Source organism: Cheilinus undulatus, linkage group 22, assembly GCF_018320785.1.
Source record: "Cheilinus undulatus linkage group 22, ASM1832078v1, whole genome shotgun sequence".
Classification (NCBI taxonomy): domain Eukaryota; kingdom Metazoa; phylum Chordata; class Actinopteri; order Labriformes; family Labridae; genus Cheilinus; species Cheilinus undulatus.
This window is the reverse complement of record NC_054886.1, coordinates 26723002-26739137: the sequence shown is the minus strand read 5'-3', so window position 1 is coordinate 26739137 and position 16136 is coordinate 26723002. Positions and strand designations below refer to the sequence as shown.

The window sequence follows — 16136 nt, the reverse complement described above, 5'->3', positions numbered from 1 at the left end:
AACTTTGGGTGCTATTAACAGAGAACTTCCTGAAGACCTGGAGTCTTTACTGGTCTCATAGGGTAAAAGCAAACCAGATAAATAACAATGTATCTATCCATATGGGGATTTCTAGCCATATACTCCCTAGAAAGTCAACGCATGCTGCTCAACTAAAGCAGGGAGCATCTTTTGAACAGAGCTTTCTCCACCAAGTAAAACTGAATTCATTCTGCAATAAAATGGTAAAATGTATGATGAGAGTTCCTAACTGGACTAAAATAAATCTCAATAACCAGTCTGAATAGACTTTAAGCTCAAGATATTGATCTTTTTTGGGTCCTCAAATGTACCACCACTATGCACATGCAAACACATTTTTCCTTAGACATCTACTTAGCTTTTCCTAAATGTTTGGGTTCATTCAAATACAAAAAAGCAAAGGGTATACAAGTATTTATATTGCTTTTGGTCATTTTTATAGAAAACCCATAGAGGCACAAATAGTGGATTAATGCTGTTGGATGCTTTGCTGCTTTGTAGTTGTCACAATACACAATGCTACTTAAAACAAACTGTATTGCTACCTGTTTAGATACCACAGCAACAAAAAAATGGTCAAAGAACAAAGTATAAAATTGCGTCGTCTGCATATAGATGGATCTTACATTTTCTTTTACTTGCCCTGCCTTGTTATTGAGAGTAAATAGAAATAACCCAAGGATGGAATCCTGGGGTACTCCTACGTTGACCTCTGGAAAGATAAACTTAACATTACCCACAACTAATGCTTGCTTTCTGTATGATAATAAATTATGGAGCCAGTTGTATTCCGTCGGCTGATATCAAATCCAAGAGAAAACAGTCTACCTAATAGGATGGAGGGACCTCTCTAGTCATGCGACTGAAAGTTCTGCTTTGCAACGTTGGATTTGGAAAACTGCCGTACCTTCACACCATTTTTATGCAGTCAGATTAAGCTGGCTCTAAGCCAACCTTGGATTAACTGGAGAAAACTGCATTCTGAGTTATTCTTGATGCATTTAGTATTGTAAAAGTTTGTGTAAAGCTTGAATAACAGCAGATGTATGCGCTATTTACTGCATTGTATCGTTATCACAGTATTGGACATAGTAATCAAACATAGCACATTTTCTTCTTTCATAGGAAAAAAAATGGAAATTAAAGAGCTGATGACTGTTTAGAGTGTGAATGTTGAAGATTGATAAGTCATGCAGGATTGCAGAGACAGAAATTGGTTTTGTGTGCACCCGGTTGGGTCGTTAAACACTCCAAAGCTGACTCTAGGAGAAAGGGAAGAGAAAAAGGGTTGAATCAGTCAGATCTGAGTGGGTGCGCTCTAAAGCTCCCTTTCACCGTGTGTGCATTTTGCAGATGAGTAAGTAATGTGTGGTAATTTGCTCTTGTGTGCAGATGCACTCCGCAGCCCTTCAATTTGTGTGTATTTGTGTGCAAATTAGGCCTACTGGGGCTGATTGTTGTGATGCAATTAGTCCTGCTCTAATGAATACACTGATCTGTCTGACAACATCCCTCAGCAGGAGAGCAGAGCAGAAACGAGCGGAGAAGACAACAATCCAGGGGTGTGGCTGCAGTTTGACCGCAAGCTGCTGCAAACCCTGACCTTTGCTTTCTCTATACATACGTCTTGTTTAAACAGACATATAGAAAACGTGTGCAGAGCCAATCAAATAAAACCTTGAAATGAAGGCTTATTCCATTATAGCTCAACTAAGAACAGAAAATACCTTGAGGAGTCATTCTGAGAAGGTCAAACATACTATAACCATGCTTATATTTGCGTCATATTTTTACTAAAGGCAGTCTAGTTTATTCTTTATCACCATTTCCTATAAAACCTCAGATATGTGGTTAAACTTTGCTCTCTGATTGTAAGAAAAAAAGGTTTTAGTGGCTGTGAATTTCAATCCTAAGCTCAAAATCCTGTGTTTCATGATAATATTCCATCTGAAGTATTAGCGTTGATGCAAACTTGTGGTTGTTCTCTTTAATCCTGCCTTTTTTCCTTCTTTAATGACCCATCCAGGTATGTCACCATGAGATTCTTAAGCAGGCAATGATTACACCCATCAATAAGCTTCCAATGCTTAATGTAAACATTGCTTTTCTAAACTCCTGGAGTTACTTAGTCCTACAGTAGTTGACTTCTAGGTGCAATCATGCTTGTTTTTCTAATTATATTTTTCTGTTCCATAAGGTTTCTGATTTGATTAAAGAAGACTTCACTCAGTGGATAATTTCCAGTCTTGAGTTGTACTTGAATTAGGCCTTGGCAATCAGTTGAATTTTAGATTAAATCACAATATTACACACTGCAATTTTCACATCCCAGAAGTTGCAATCTTCTTTGACCTGAAATGTATGTCAAAGTACCAGTTTGATAAATGTTTTGCAGCAGAGATGCTACACGTCACATCATGTATCACTTTGCAAAAAATCCCGTTTCCCTCTTTTGTACGTTTTTCTGATTCACAGTGGGAAAACATAGAATAGTTATTCAGTGACTCAAAATGATCACAATTAAACTGTCTAGTCTTTGTTTAATCTACCAAATATTGTGTCTATTATAAAACACAATGATTTATTTCTTGTATGCTGAGAAATACAGAATGAGCAACTTAAAAAATAATCAGAGAAAACTATTTAGAAAATACAAAACCAGCGGTGCGGGTGGCCTTGTGGTTTAAGGAAGGGGTTCTCGAACTTTTGGGGGCTAAGGATCCCTTACAGGGCAGAAAAATTTCCAGGGATCCCCACATAACCCTCATGCTGATGAAGCATACAGTATGTTGTCTGCCATTTGTGCTCCTATATGCTGTATTTCAAACTCTTCAATCTAAATACATTCTCTTGTCCAGTTGGTTGTGGCTTCTTACTTTTTGCAGTTCTTTGAGCAGCCAATTAAGAAGCCCTGTGTGCTTTTTCTGAGGTTGTGGTCAGGTTCACCATTCGTGTTTCTGACTTTTGGTCGGAAAAAATCTTTTCTTTTGTCCTTCAGCTCTGCATGCTTTGTTATGAGATGACGCTTTAGCTTTGCGGGCTTCACATGAAGACACATTTTGGTTCATCGCTGTTCTCAGTAACACCAAACTGAGATAGCTGTCATCATATTTTTTCAGTGTGAGTGGTGCGAGATGAGTGAAAGCTTTACTTGATATGTCACAATCATATCTGAGTGTTTATTGGCCCAAAGCTGACTTATGTGGGAGTCCTTGGTTTAGTATGGTAGTTTTTTGGCACTGTGTTCCCTTTATCTATTTATTTGATTTTGAATGACATGGCATTACTTTTATAAATTATTTAAATTCTTTTGCGGACCCCCAAGCTGTGACTCACAGACCCCCAGGTGTCCCTGGACCCCAGTTTTAGAACCTCTGGTTTAAGGTGCCCCCATGTACGCAGTCCACCCAGGTTTGAAACCGCTGTGGAAGGCGCCGCAGGCCAGAATAAAAAGAAAAGATTAAATTATATGTCAATTTGGCCAAAATATTTAGTTATGTTTAGTTTTTGGGAAGTCCAGCCCTCCAGTGTCTTCCAAGTAAAAACTGGCCCTTGTACAAATGCTCTACAGAATGAATGGGCACAGATTACCACAGAAGCACTCTAAAATCTGGTGGAAAGCCTTCCAAGAAGAGCGTGGGCTGTTAAAGCTGCAAAAGATGGCAGCTCTATATTAAAGAACATGTATTTGAATTCAGGTGGCCGAATACTTTTGTCCATATAATGCACCAGCATCAGGAACTGGCATAAAAATCACACAGCTGAATTGGTTTGGGCAGACTATTGCAGCATGACCAGATCAATGCAAACGCACCATCACACATGTGCTAGTGCAGCTTCTCACTGTATCAATGCAAAGTTAGCAGAATGTGGCTAACATTAGCCATGCTAGCACCACCAACTTTCAATCCTCTTTACACGTTAACGTCCACATTCCTGAGCTGAATATCATCTCTGAGTGTGTCATTTATGAGTGTATCACCTGACACAGCCTATAGACAACTTTAGCCCCATTTTCTAGATCAAAATAGTACTTAATTAAACCATTCCCACAAGATTAAACTGGTGCTTTCAGCAGCTATTTATATCAAATTAAAGAGCATGGTGGCAGCAATTAAGAGCAGCTACAGGGGCTACCAGTGGAAGACAGCTGTGTTAAAGTTGAGGTGAAGCATTTGACCAGGATTGTGCTAACTACAAACAGTTCAGTCGGCTAATAATGCTAATCCTTAGCATCGTTTCTAGACTTTTAGTTGAACTTCAGTACATAGCTCACCTGTATCAGCAGCTGCTAAGTCATTAGCTACTTTTGTCAAACAGGAACTCTGATTAGCGTCATGACTGACAGCTCATGTTGTTGTTGCCGTAGAAACCCCAGATAAGCCTGATTGGCAGGATAAGTTGTTAGGCTTCGCCCGTTATCTCTGACGTGTTGGGTGGTTTAGTCTAAAGAGACCTTTACTCTGTCTTGTAGCTGTGCTTCCTTCTTTCTTCTTCTTCAATGCATTCTTCTCTTTTATGTTGACTTTCCAGAGTCCTTGTTTGTTATGTTCCCTGCATTATTTTTACCTCCTCTTTCTCACTGCTTACCGCTGTCACAGCTCTTTTTCCTTTTTCCATCTCTGGCTAATGATCCATACATTGGACAATCTATCACAGTTTCTACCATCAATCCTTCCCTTCTTCTTCCCCTCTTCTTCTCTCCCTTTTTCTCTCTAATAGTGTGACAATATAAGATTTGCTCTCCCCCAGGGTAGGAAAACACATTTATTCTGATGAAACATGCAGCGTGAGAGCACAAGAAACTGTATGCGCCGTTATAAGGAGTGATATCTCATGGAAACACATGTACACAAACGAATACAGACGCAGTTGAGAAATGAGATGGCCGTGGAGCAATGAATTAGATTTATCACTGCGATGGAGATGCTTCTGCCGGGTATTACTCCCTCTGTTACCGACAGCCAAGGACATTATTACAAAGAGCAGACAACGGAAGACAGAAACATGAGAGGGAAGCAGAACTGTGGATGAGTAGCACTGAGAAAGACAGAGAGAAAGGAGGAAGAAGTCATACAAACAAATAATAAGCAAGTTGCTTGCAACCCCTTAATACGGGACAATGAGACTTTCTGACAAATGCAAATACAGTCTTAGTTCCCATCTCCCATCGTGACTTACTGTCATTATACTCCTAGAAAAAGTGCCCTTTCGTGGGCAGTTCAGTCTGTCTCCCCATATGGTGGCAGCACTAACAGTTAGAGGGGAGCAGCTCTCAAAAAAAGGGAAAGAAGATGTTTGAAATATGTTTGAGCTTATGATGAACATAAGCAAGCCAAAGAAAGCAGCGTTCAATCAGTGTAAACAAAGAGCTGAGAGCAACAAACATATATTTAAGTTTTTCACTCTATTGATAATCAGAATGTTGCCCATTAAGCCTTTCAGTGCAACAAGAAAAGACCCCAGGGCCAGGTTCAAATTCTAGTCTTCCCCGAGGTGTCCCCCCAGCTGAATGTGCCTGGAAGACCTCCAAAGGGAAGAACCTAGTGGGTGCCTGAACTACCTCAACTGGCTCTTTGGATGCAGTAGCTCTATCCTAGTTTTCTCCAGATGTCTGAACTCCCTAGCTTATTTCTCCAGAGACAACTCATTTCAGCCGCTTGTGTCTGCGATCTTATTCCCGTGGTCACTACCCAGGGTTCATGTCCATAGATGAGTGTTGGGAGGGAGATCAACTGGTAAATCAAATTCTTTGCCTTTCGACTCAGCCCCCTTTTCATCACAATAGACTGGAACAACGCAGGCAGTACTGCTGACACTGCACCAATCTGCCTGCCAATCTCACACTCCCTACTTGAAGTCCTTCATCTGAGGCAGAGACTCACTCTCCACTCCGAGGGAGCAGTCCCTGTTTTCAGGTGGAGAACCATAGCCTCGGACTTGGAGGTGCTGACCCTCATCCCAACCACTCCACACTCCATAGCAAACCATTCCAGTGTCTGCTCTCGGTCCCCAGCTGAGGAAGCCAACAGCACCACATCATCTGCTAAAAGCGGAGATGGGATTCTGATGTCTCTGAACCAGAAACCCTCCTCACTTGCGAAAGCAATATTAATGGCACCACCTCAATACTACTTCATGATTCCAGAGGTTTCTGGAGAAACATTTTTTTGCTTCAAGGCTGGAAGTGTTGTGCTTTCGGTTTGTCCTTATGTCCGTATGTCCTGTCCATCCTAATGGTCGTAGTATCTTTAGAACACTGTCAGGGATTTTCTTGAAAATTAGAACAAATGTTTACCTTCATTAAAGGATAAGAATGTCTATATTTTGAGGTTATATGTCAACGTCTTGGATCTTGTGCGTGCATCCCTTGCTTGAGAACATAAAATCACAAGAATGCTTCAAAGTATTTTCTTCTAACTTTGCATATATCCTTACTCTCACTCAAGGATAAACTGGTTAGATTTTGGAAGACAGAAGTCAAAAGTAAAGGTCATTAGGCCTCATGGTCAGCCCTTTTCTTCACCCACCCTGTGCTTTCACTGTCTGGCAACTGCAGAATTCACTGGGGCGTATGTTGTCTTCATGGTAGTTACCCTAGCCCAAAATGCTAACAGTTAGCAGTAGGATTTATGTCTTTATAAGATACAGGTCTGTATTGAAATGCTTAGAATGCTAGCAAAGGTGTTACTTAAAATATTTCTTGTTTTTTGTTGTTGTTGTTGTTTTGTTTCAGCACTAGCATCATCAGTGAAAGGTATTGACCATCTTTTTACATTATAAAAAGTTTATTTTATCATTGCTTATGTAGTGTTTTTATTATTCTATTATTAACCAGTCTGTGCCTGATTTGGAGGTAATATCAAAGCAATATTCTTTCCTTCTTTTTCTCTTTAATACTCATTGCTATATCACTTTACCCTCTGTTGTGTCACTTAATAATAAGAACCCTTAAATGTTAAAAATAAAGGGCATTATGACCTGATAAACAGGGTTGTGCATAAAACAAATGAACAACAATCAGTAAACCAAATGTTTTGCGTGTAAATTTGACAGCCCAGCATTTTTGTTGCTTGATGTGGAAGTCACTCATAGTATTATATTTTGAGTTCATTTTTTACATGTTAAAGCTGTGTCATCATCTCCGCTCACATACCTTAGAGTCACAGTTTACCTTTGCCCACAGTTTGTAGTAACAGACAGGTTGCGCAAGCTGCTCAGTCACAGATGACGCTGAGAACATCTGAAGACGGGGTGATGATTTTATGACCTGGTTTACCATCTTTGCTGATTGAAGTACCTTGGCATTTGTCCTTGGGGCTCTTTATGACAAAGCCTCACGATTAGTCATTTGCTGTGTTATCTAATAATGTAGGACACATTTTCAGATATTTCCTGGGGACAAACTTGCTTCAAAACATTGCCAGTCTATCAGATTAGCTGTTCAAGCCAAAGTTTTTACTATGTGTTCATTTTTTGAGCTTAACTCCACACCAAATTCCTTCATCAGCCTATATTAGTCTATATATACAAAAAGCTCTTAAATAGGGCCATAGCACCATAATCAGTGCAAAGAGCCTTCTTATAATCATTCAGGTTCTCCTATTATTTTCATATTTCCTCTGGGAATGAGCATGCTAAAAAATGTACAAAAGTTGGCCCACACATAGAGGGTGTGAAAAATGCAAGGTTGATATGGGTTTCAGAAATGGCCATGAGGGATTGCTTCAATAGCGCCACCTTTAATGCTTCTACTGAACAGCCCGAAAAGTGACTTTGACCTGGAGTGATGAAATTTGGCGGGCAGATGCTGCTAGGAGAGATCTACAAATAGTGTATTGGGGTGAGACTCCAACTCAAACAGGTCTGCCATTTTGAATAGATAAGCCAAAATTAGGGTGTTTCGCCCCATTTCCAGGGGTCATACTCAGACAAACTAGCCTGAAGGATTTTTTTCTGACCAACTTGTTCTTTGGTTTATAGCTAAAACATACATTGATGATTAGAAATCTATTCACAACTTTTTTATTAGTCAAAGGGTGTAGCTGTGACAAACACTTAAATTTGCACATTTTTTTGGGAAACAGGAAGTATAACTTAATAGTTGATAGGCTTATTTCCAGGAATTATACCTGGACAAACTACTTTTCAGGATTTCATCCAATCAACTTGTACTTTGGTGTACCCCTAAAAGAAGTATTGATGATGAAAATATATTCATAACTTGTTGACTAGTTAAAAGGCATGTCTGTGATGCACCTTTAAATTTGTATATCTTTTAAGAAATAGGAAGTTGCTTATAATTCAGCTGTGCATCGTGCAATTCCAACCTTCTGTGTATATGAAGGGCCCATGCCTGCATACATTCATATGGTAATGTTTGTTATCTATCACTGAAATGTAAAGGTTTAGGTTACAAGCAGTGTTGTTGTCCGTTGTTCTTACAGTGATGTTGCTTCAATATCCTGCATCTTTTAGTCATTAGAATATAAAAAGTGATGTTTTGTCTTTGTTGAACAAAGGTTTTATAAACCACTTTTGGTTTCAGGGAACTATCAGATGCCTCTATTGAACATTTTAAGAAAATCAAGCTTGGCATAAGATGCCCAGAGACAGTTGATGTTTCTGTCATGAAAGTATGCAGCTTAACTGATGCAGGCATGGTATCTCTATGGGAAAGTGACAGGCCTGTCGATGGATTAATGTCTTTTAAAACCTGCTCTGGCGCCTCGTGCAGGAATGTCACCATGTCTCGTGATAAACGTGCAGGTATGAAGCGAACGTGATCAGATTTTTAAGATTGCCTTCATTCAGTGTTCATGTATATGCGGGGTATCCTCCTGTTGCAATGAAGGAGGATCTCCATGGCGACCCTTGATGTCCTATCTCAAATTGATTACCCATGGTGCATTCTGTCCCTCTCAGGGCATGTTCTCATAAATAGAAAAACAATTGCATGATAAGGAGACACACAGTGAAGTGAAACACAAAGGCAACACAATGGACTCTCTTCTGTAGATCCATTCAAATCAAATCATGCATTCATGCCACGTTTGGTAATAATTTTCATGCAGACACAGATGGCTGCACCTCCTACCTGCTCCTATAATCGCAGCAGTACAGGACATTACCCCCAGTGCCTTTGCTGCATTAACTTTCCTATCAACGCCGCATACTGATACTTCGGCAAACGTAGCTTCCTCATTATTGTATTCAACAGATAAGTGAGGGTGCTATTTTAGGAAACATGCGGGGAAATATTTCTAGAGGCCACCTTGACATTCCCACATTTGATTGTAAATCAGCATCATAAATTCTGAAATCACTGCTAGAAAACTGGCGCATCCTTAAAGTAAAAGTCAAAACTTTCCAGCTCATTTAAGCAGCCTTTTCTGTGACTTTGTTTTCGTCTCACTATTAGAAAATACATCTCTGGCACACTACACAAACTAACGTCCTTCTTTTTATGTGTGACCTCCAGGAGGAAGCATTGCAGTTTTTATGGTGATGGCAATACACTAACGTTGGCTCCTTCTCCTCCTTTTTTGTCCCTCTACAGAAAAGTGTGAAGGAGGGAATCCTGTTAAAGCAGACCAGCTCCTTTCAGAGATGGAAGAGGAGGTACTTCAAACTCAGAGGGAGGACCCTCTACTATGCCAAAGACTGCAAGGTACAAAAATGTGTCAGATTGCCCAAAACGGCTTTAATACATCAAAATCTTTGGGGAATTGACCTTGAATATGTATTTCTCTTGCAAAAAAAATGCTGTTAAGTGAGTTTGTGTACCAAGATGTTCTATGTTACATACTTTAAAAGGTGTGTTAAAATGATTAGTTTTAATTGTGGTATATTTCAAAATAGTCTAGTCCTTAAAAGGGTGGTGAAATAGCCGTCACAACTCTTCTTACTGGTGCATTTTTGACCTACCAGTGGTTAAAACCCAAAGATTCTTCATTGACCGTGGATCTTACCAAAGAAAAGTGCCAAATCGTTTCAGTTGCAAAGGTGGAAGAAGCAAATCTTTGACATGTCAGAAACGGAGCGTTAGCAGTTCATTTCTCTTGAATGGCCAATGTTTTCAGCTCTTTTTAAAATGCAAAATTGGGTTACTGTTTGCCCGGAGAAGATAACAAATGTCCGTCCTTTTTGCCTTTCTTTCCCGTAGTCTCTGATTTTTGATGAAGTAGACCTATCGGATGCCAGTGTGGCTGAAACCAGCACCAAGAACATCAACAACAGCTTTACAGTGAGTATCAAGACTGTCAAACATTTGTATGAAAGATTTGTAAAGCTACTGTATATCTTTACTTACTTTATATGGAAATTATGATACAGCTTGACCGAGTAGCTAATAAAGAGTGACAGGGTAAGCTCAAAGGGAGTATTATCATGGTTTTTGTGCAAGCACCTTGGTTGTATGACAGACAAAGAAGGAATTTTTCAATTGCAGGAACCAGGGTCTAAATCAAGGGAAGAAACTAGTTGGGGCGGGGCTGCACGTTTCCTTATGATAACTAGGTCAACGACAATCCTAACAACTCTTACACCCAAGTCATTTGCACTCAGATAGTTGGCAGATGTTTCTATCTGACTCCAGTCAGTTTTATAGCTAAAGCCTGTCAGAAAAGAGCAACCTTAACCAAGTCTGGCTGCCCTGTTTAGATCAAGCTTTGCATAACCTGGATGTCTGAAATCCTTTAAGGACATTTGATAAGATTAGAATTACATATTAGAAATTAAAGAGACTGAGTCAGTCCCAGGCTATTAGTTGGAATGCATCTAAATATATAAATAAGAAAAGGTGTGAATTACAAAAAGCAGATTAAAAGTGAAACTACAAATACAGTTTCCTCTAGAAAAAAAACTGACATCATTGACATCTAGGTCTTTATTTATAAAATATCTGATAGCACATGATACTATTGCTTTTATTTGTCTTCCTTCAACCTGGCCTGATCAAGATCTCTGATTTGCATCATCTTCCCAGGGCTTTAGACCCTGATGGAAACACAGACAACAATGCGCCACAGGAAGCATATGATTCTAAGAGGAGAAGTCTCTGGTACTAAAAGCTCCTGGTACCTCGGTCTTAAAGAACTTTCAGTAATCTTTTGGCCAATCCTCCTCTTTTAAGTATCTAGCAACAATAAAGTGGACTACCATGAAATTTAGCACAGACATTTATGGAATTTCAATGGATTCCTTATTGATTTTTGTGGTAAAATCACTTTTTATAAAGTGCTACTATTTGGTTGTAAAATGGTGTCGAATGATCATCATTAAAGGTGACATATTTTACCCTTTTAAGGCAAGTTTATATCATTCTCAGAGGTCCCCAAAACATGCCTGTGAAGTTTATTGCTGAAAAAAACTCTCCAGTATAAGATTTTTGCATGTCTATAAACCCCTCTGTTTCAGCCCTGCTCAGAACGAGCCATTTCTATGTCTGTGGCTTTAAACAGTAATTAGCTGTCTGACTCCGCCCCTGACCACACTCCTCTCAGGAAACAGATTTAGCACTCGTGATATTACAGACACTTTTTTTTTTTTTTTTCCCAAAGTTTAGACTGGGATTTGAACCAGCTATCTCCCAGACCATAGTCAGCAGGGTAACCCACTGAGCTATCCAGCATCTCAGCTGGCGGTTAAGAGGATCAGTACAAGAGGGTGGACCTTTCCTCCAAGTGGGGGAAGGCCAACCAAACCTTGGGGCGGGTGCTTAGGCCTCTGGTGAGGTCACTAGATGTAAAATCTGAGAACGGCTTGTTTCAGCACACATTTTCTGAAAGGTGGAGAAAGAGAGGGAGAGAGGGAATGGATTTGTCTGGTACTTGAGGTTGTTGTGGACAGGCCAGGGTTACATATTTGTGTTAGAAAAGCCTGAAAAACTGATTTTTGCATAATATGTCCCGTTTAAAAGGATTAAATATTGAGATGAGAATGTTTCTTTCATGACAAACTGTACCAAACTTTGTTGATTGCTGTTGTTTCATCTAGCACTAACATGAATTCATAATTTAAAATTATAGATAAAACTGGTTCATGACCAAATATCGTAGAAACTAATGAAATAACCGTAGGATTTACAGATACTAAGTTAAGATGGCTTAGTAAAGACATGGTCAACATAGCTGCCAAAGAACAGAGTGCTATCATGGTTATTTTGGGAATCTTAGCATCCAGATATTAACATTTAGCTTACAGTAGTATATCTCAACATCACTGCCTTGGAGTCCTCCTTCTATATTGTAGATAAATGAAGCCCCGTCCAACACGACCCGCAAGAAGATATGTAATACATCCTAGTCAGAATAAACACCTTTTTTCTTGTTTTTATTGATAAAATCTCCCAAAACTTAAACAGAAAAAAAAAAGATGGCGAAATTACTCAAAATTTTACCAACAAGTCATAACCGCTTACCTGTCGCCAAATTTAACTGACAAATTGACCCTGGTGGAAAATCTGACCGAAAGTCATGCCCATATACCTGTCTGGGAAGCTTAGCTTCCAGACATAAGCATTTAGTTTAAATGAGTATTTCCTAACATCATTACCTTAGAGTCCCCCTTCTATATAATAGATCAGCAAAGCCCCTCCTACAGTACCCACAAGGAAAACATGCAATGCATTTCTGTCAAAATAAACACAAATTCAACTGCTTTTCATAGATAAAAGCCCAACATAAAGACCCAAACTTGCCTCCACACCCACGTAGGGGTGCCCAGACCCCAGGTTAGGAACTAAAGCCTTAAAGGAACCACAAGTTTTATTGAGCTTTTAGTAACGTTGTAGTGGTACGATTGTCTTCAACATGGATGCAGTCTCAGTGACATCATCCAGTGGTCTCTAAGGAGGTGTTTCAAAGCCTAACAGGGGTGTCCCAATATTGGAAATGCTCTATCCACCAAACCTTTGATCATTTAAGGCACAATGGAAGCTGAAGTGGGCCTAAAGCTCTCTGGCTGTCAGCTTCCATGCACATGCTTGCCACTCATCTTACCCACTTCTCCAAATATGCTAATTTACTGATTTTTTAGCCACGCTTTAATCAAAACTGATTTATTTTTTAAAACACCCAGTATAATTTGAACCAGTGAACAAATGAGCCACTGATACCAAATGTGTGTTTTTTTTAACCTGGCTGTAAACATGTATTTCTGCTATAGAAATGGGTAATTTGATATAGTCGCTAAAGGGGGATCTTGTTTTTTGGTACCAGCCTCAAGTGGACACTAAGGGAACTGCAGTTTTTTTCACTTTTGCATTGAATTTAATATTGCTTGGTTTTATCCCACCTAGAAAGCTTTAAGTCTAAAGACAATGGCTGTAGAAGAGAGTCTCACGTTTAAATACATAATCCACCATTAAGCTTTTAACATATGTTTCCTCTGGTTTTCTTCCCTCAGGTGATCACTCCTTTCCGTAAACTAATGCTGTGTGCTGAGAGCAGGAAGGAGATGGAGGACTGGATCAGCGCTCTCAAATCCGTCCAAAAATGGGAAACCTATGAGGTTTGTCTCTTCATATTCGGACATTATTTATCCCGCTGGCTGACATTAAAAGAGCGCCGCTGTGCCAAATCGATGAGCTTTTTATGACTGTCATGGATGTGTAATCTGTTTTAATGAGAAAAGGCTTTTCACCTCAATCCCCTCTCCTTCCTCCATCTGTCCTTTTCTCTGTGTGCCCACCTTACAAGAGAAACCCTCTCTTTCACCCTCCTTCATCCTCTTGCTTCTTCCTTATCTGCTTTTCATTTGAGCGCTCTGCCAGCAGATTGATGTCTCTCATAAAATCAGTCTTGGCTTTAACAGGCTATAAAGGAAGCTGAGGACTGTAAGCTGTTTTCTTAGATTAATTCTTCTTGGTTTTAATGTGCCTTACTTTTGAAAACGTTGCATTTGGATTTTAATTTTGTCATCTTCTATACCTGGTTAGTTTTATATCATGTTGTTTCTTGTTTTTCCCAGTTTATTATAGTACAGATTAAACTCAAGATAGCATCTTTTCCCCAAAAAATCTTTTCTTTGGGGGGGGGGGGGTCTATTCAGATCCTTGTATCCAGGACCCATCTTTGGACTTGAGTGGACTTAGGTCTACATTTATTTTACTGGTACTAAACTGGAATTAAACGACTAACTTAGAATTTTTCCTCCCATCCTACAACATCTTCTTATGCAATGCATTATCCCTGTCCCTCAGGCTAGCTATTTTCATGCACAACCTCAATGATTTTTGTTTTGACCTTTGTGTTTTCACCATCCCACGCCGAACCTGTTTAGCATGTAGCACTGATGTCGCTCATGTTCTCCATTTCCCCTCCAGGCCAGCCAGTTCAACGTGGAGCATTTCTCTGGAATGCACAACTGGTACGCCTGCTCGCATGCCAGGCCGACCTTCTGCAACGTCTGCAGGGAGGCTCTGCCGGGGGTCACGTCCCACGGCCTCTCGTGTGAAGGTAGGCAGACACAGAAACACAAGAGAAGACACAAATAAGCACGTCTGAAGATGCGTAAAGGGCCTACAACAGTATTTAATCCCAAACCACTGGATAGAATGAGCCAAAATCTCTAAGCATGAACTTTCCTCCTACCTACTTTTACAAATGTGCTGCTTGCTGATTCCTTTTGTGTGGATGGTATCGGTTTTCTGTCGCTTCCTTTGTTTTGAATTATATTTTCCCTGAAGTAAGCATCCAGTCCTTTAGTGTTTGATTTTATTTTATTTAAATAAGTATTTAATTCAGCTTAATAACTAGAGTTATTGCACCCAAATAACAGCCACTTTCTGTACCTTTTTACTAGGGCTGGGCAATTAGTTGCAAATTAGATTCAATCGCAATATGGCCTGCTGCAATTTTTAAATCCCAGAGGGTGCAATATTTCTTTTATCTGAGATTTGTGTCAAAATACGTTTAAAACTTTTTTTTTCTTTTTTGCAGCAGAGACATTTTACATTACATATCATGGAATCATTTTAGTGGCATATTTTTAGAAAAGTGTACTAAAAAAATTCTATTTTCTTCATTTTACTTTGTTTTTCTTGTTAAATATGTGAATTATATAAATTGCCATTTCCGTTAATACAACGGTTCATATCCAATTTGCAAAATGAGTCAAAATCATCAAAATTAGATATTTTTTCAAAATTGTTCAGCCCTAGTTTAATCTAATATCATCTTGGTTATAGTTTAGAATTAATTATTGTTTTTTTTTGTTGGAAAATACATGAGATGAGGAACTTAAGAAATAACCGCGTATTAAATCGCTATTTTGATATTGGGTAAAAAAAAGAATGCAATTCGATTATTTTCCCAAATCGTTCAGCCCTACTTTTTACTAAGGATGCACAATATTATCAGTTATCGGTACCAGCAGACATCAGATTTTTGTCCGATTTCCATCTAATATTTTGGATATCAGTATATATCAACTGTAACATTTGGCCATATGTATTAACAGTTTAGTGGAGTTTTATGCTGGACCAACAGACATATATAAGTTAAGAAAATGGAATCACACAACAAGAAGCATATTTTGAGGATAAACTGCGGGTCCTACCATTTTTTGCACTCTTATCAGATATCATTAACCAAAAACTAGGCCATTCCTCCATTTTTTGAAACGGCTTTTCTGTGGTTCTAGTTAAAGTTGTTCTTACAGTTACGTTCATGTGTATAGAGAGGTTCTATAGCAGACTCAGGGGGTTTTCGTCCCTTTTAACTAACAGTCTTGGAATCATAGGAAAGAATTTAGAGCACGCTACTGAGTGTCATAAAGCAGATTTATTGCCCTTTCCTGCAGGGTGAGGCAGATTTCTTCAGAGCTCAGACTTCTAAGGAACCAATAACTAAACTAGTTTCCCTTGCTTTTGAAGTCAGTAACCTGAAAACACACATATGCAACTCCTTTTTAGGTCACTTGTTTATGGCTTTAGACAAACAACTGCCAGCCGACTACTCACCTACAGCCGGCTTCTTTTTATCAATTAATGAAATAGTTAGCCAACAAGTTATGTCTTGTTTTCCGATACATTTGCAAATAATTTCAGCTTTATTTTAAACGAAAGTGTTTCTGCAACATAAATGTAAAACTGCTCTTATTGTGGTGAAATC

General features: G+C 39.1%; 1 protein-coding gene across 3 annotated transcripts in view; it reads left to right on the top strand.

Moving 5' to 3' along the window:
- The window catches only part of si:dkey-172j4.3 (diacylglycerol kinase eta), a 117535-nt gene that overhangs the window by 62909 nt on the left and 38490 nt on the right, over positions 1–16136 (top strand). For all 3 annotated transcript variants that reach the window (XM_041779314.1, XM_041779313.1, XM_041779315.1), the window contains 4 exons: positions 9581–9691; positions 10187–10267; positions 13429–13533; positions 14348–14480. In XM_041779314.1, coding sequence (XP_041635248.1) covers positions 9581–9691; positions 10187–10267; positions 13429–13533; positions 14348–14480 — 430 coding nt within the window. The remainder of the gene's footprint in view (positions 1–9580; positions 9692–10186; positions 10268–13428; positions 13534–14347; positions 14481–16136) is intronic.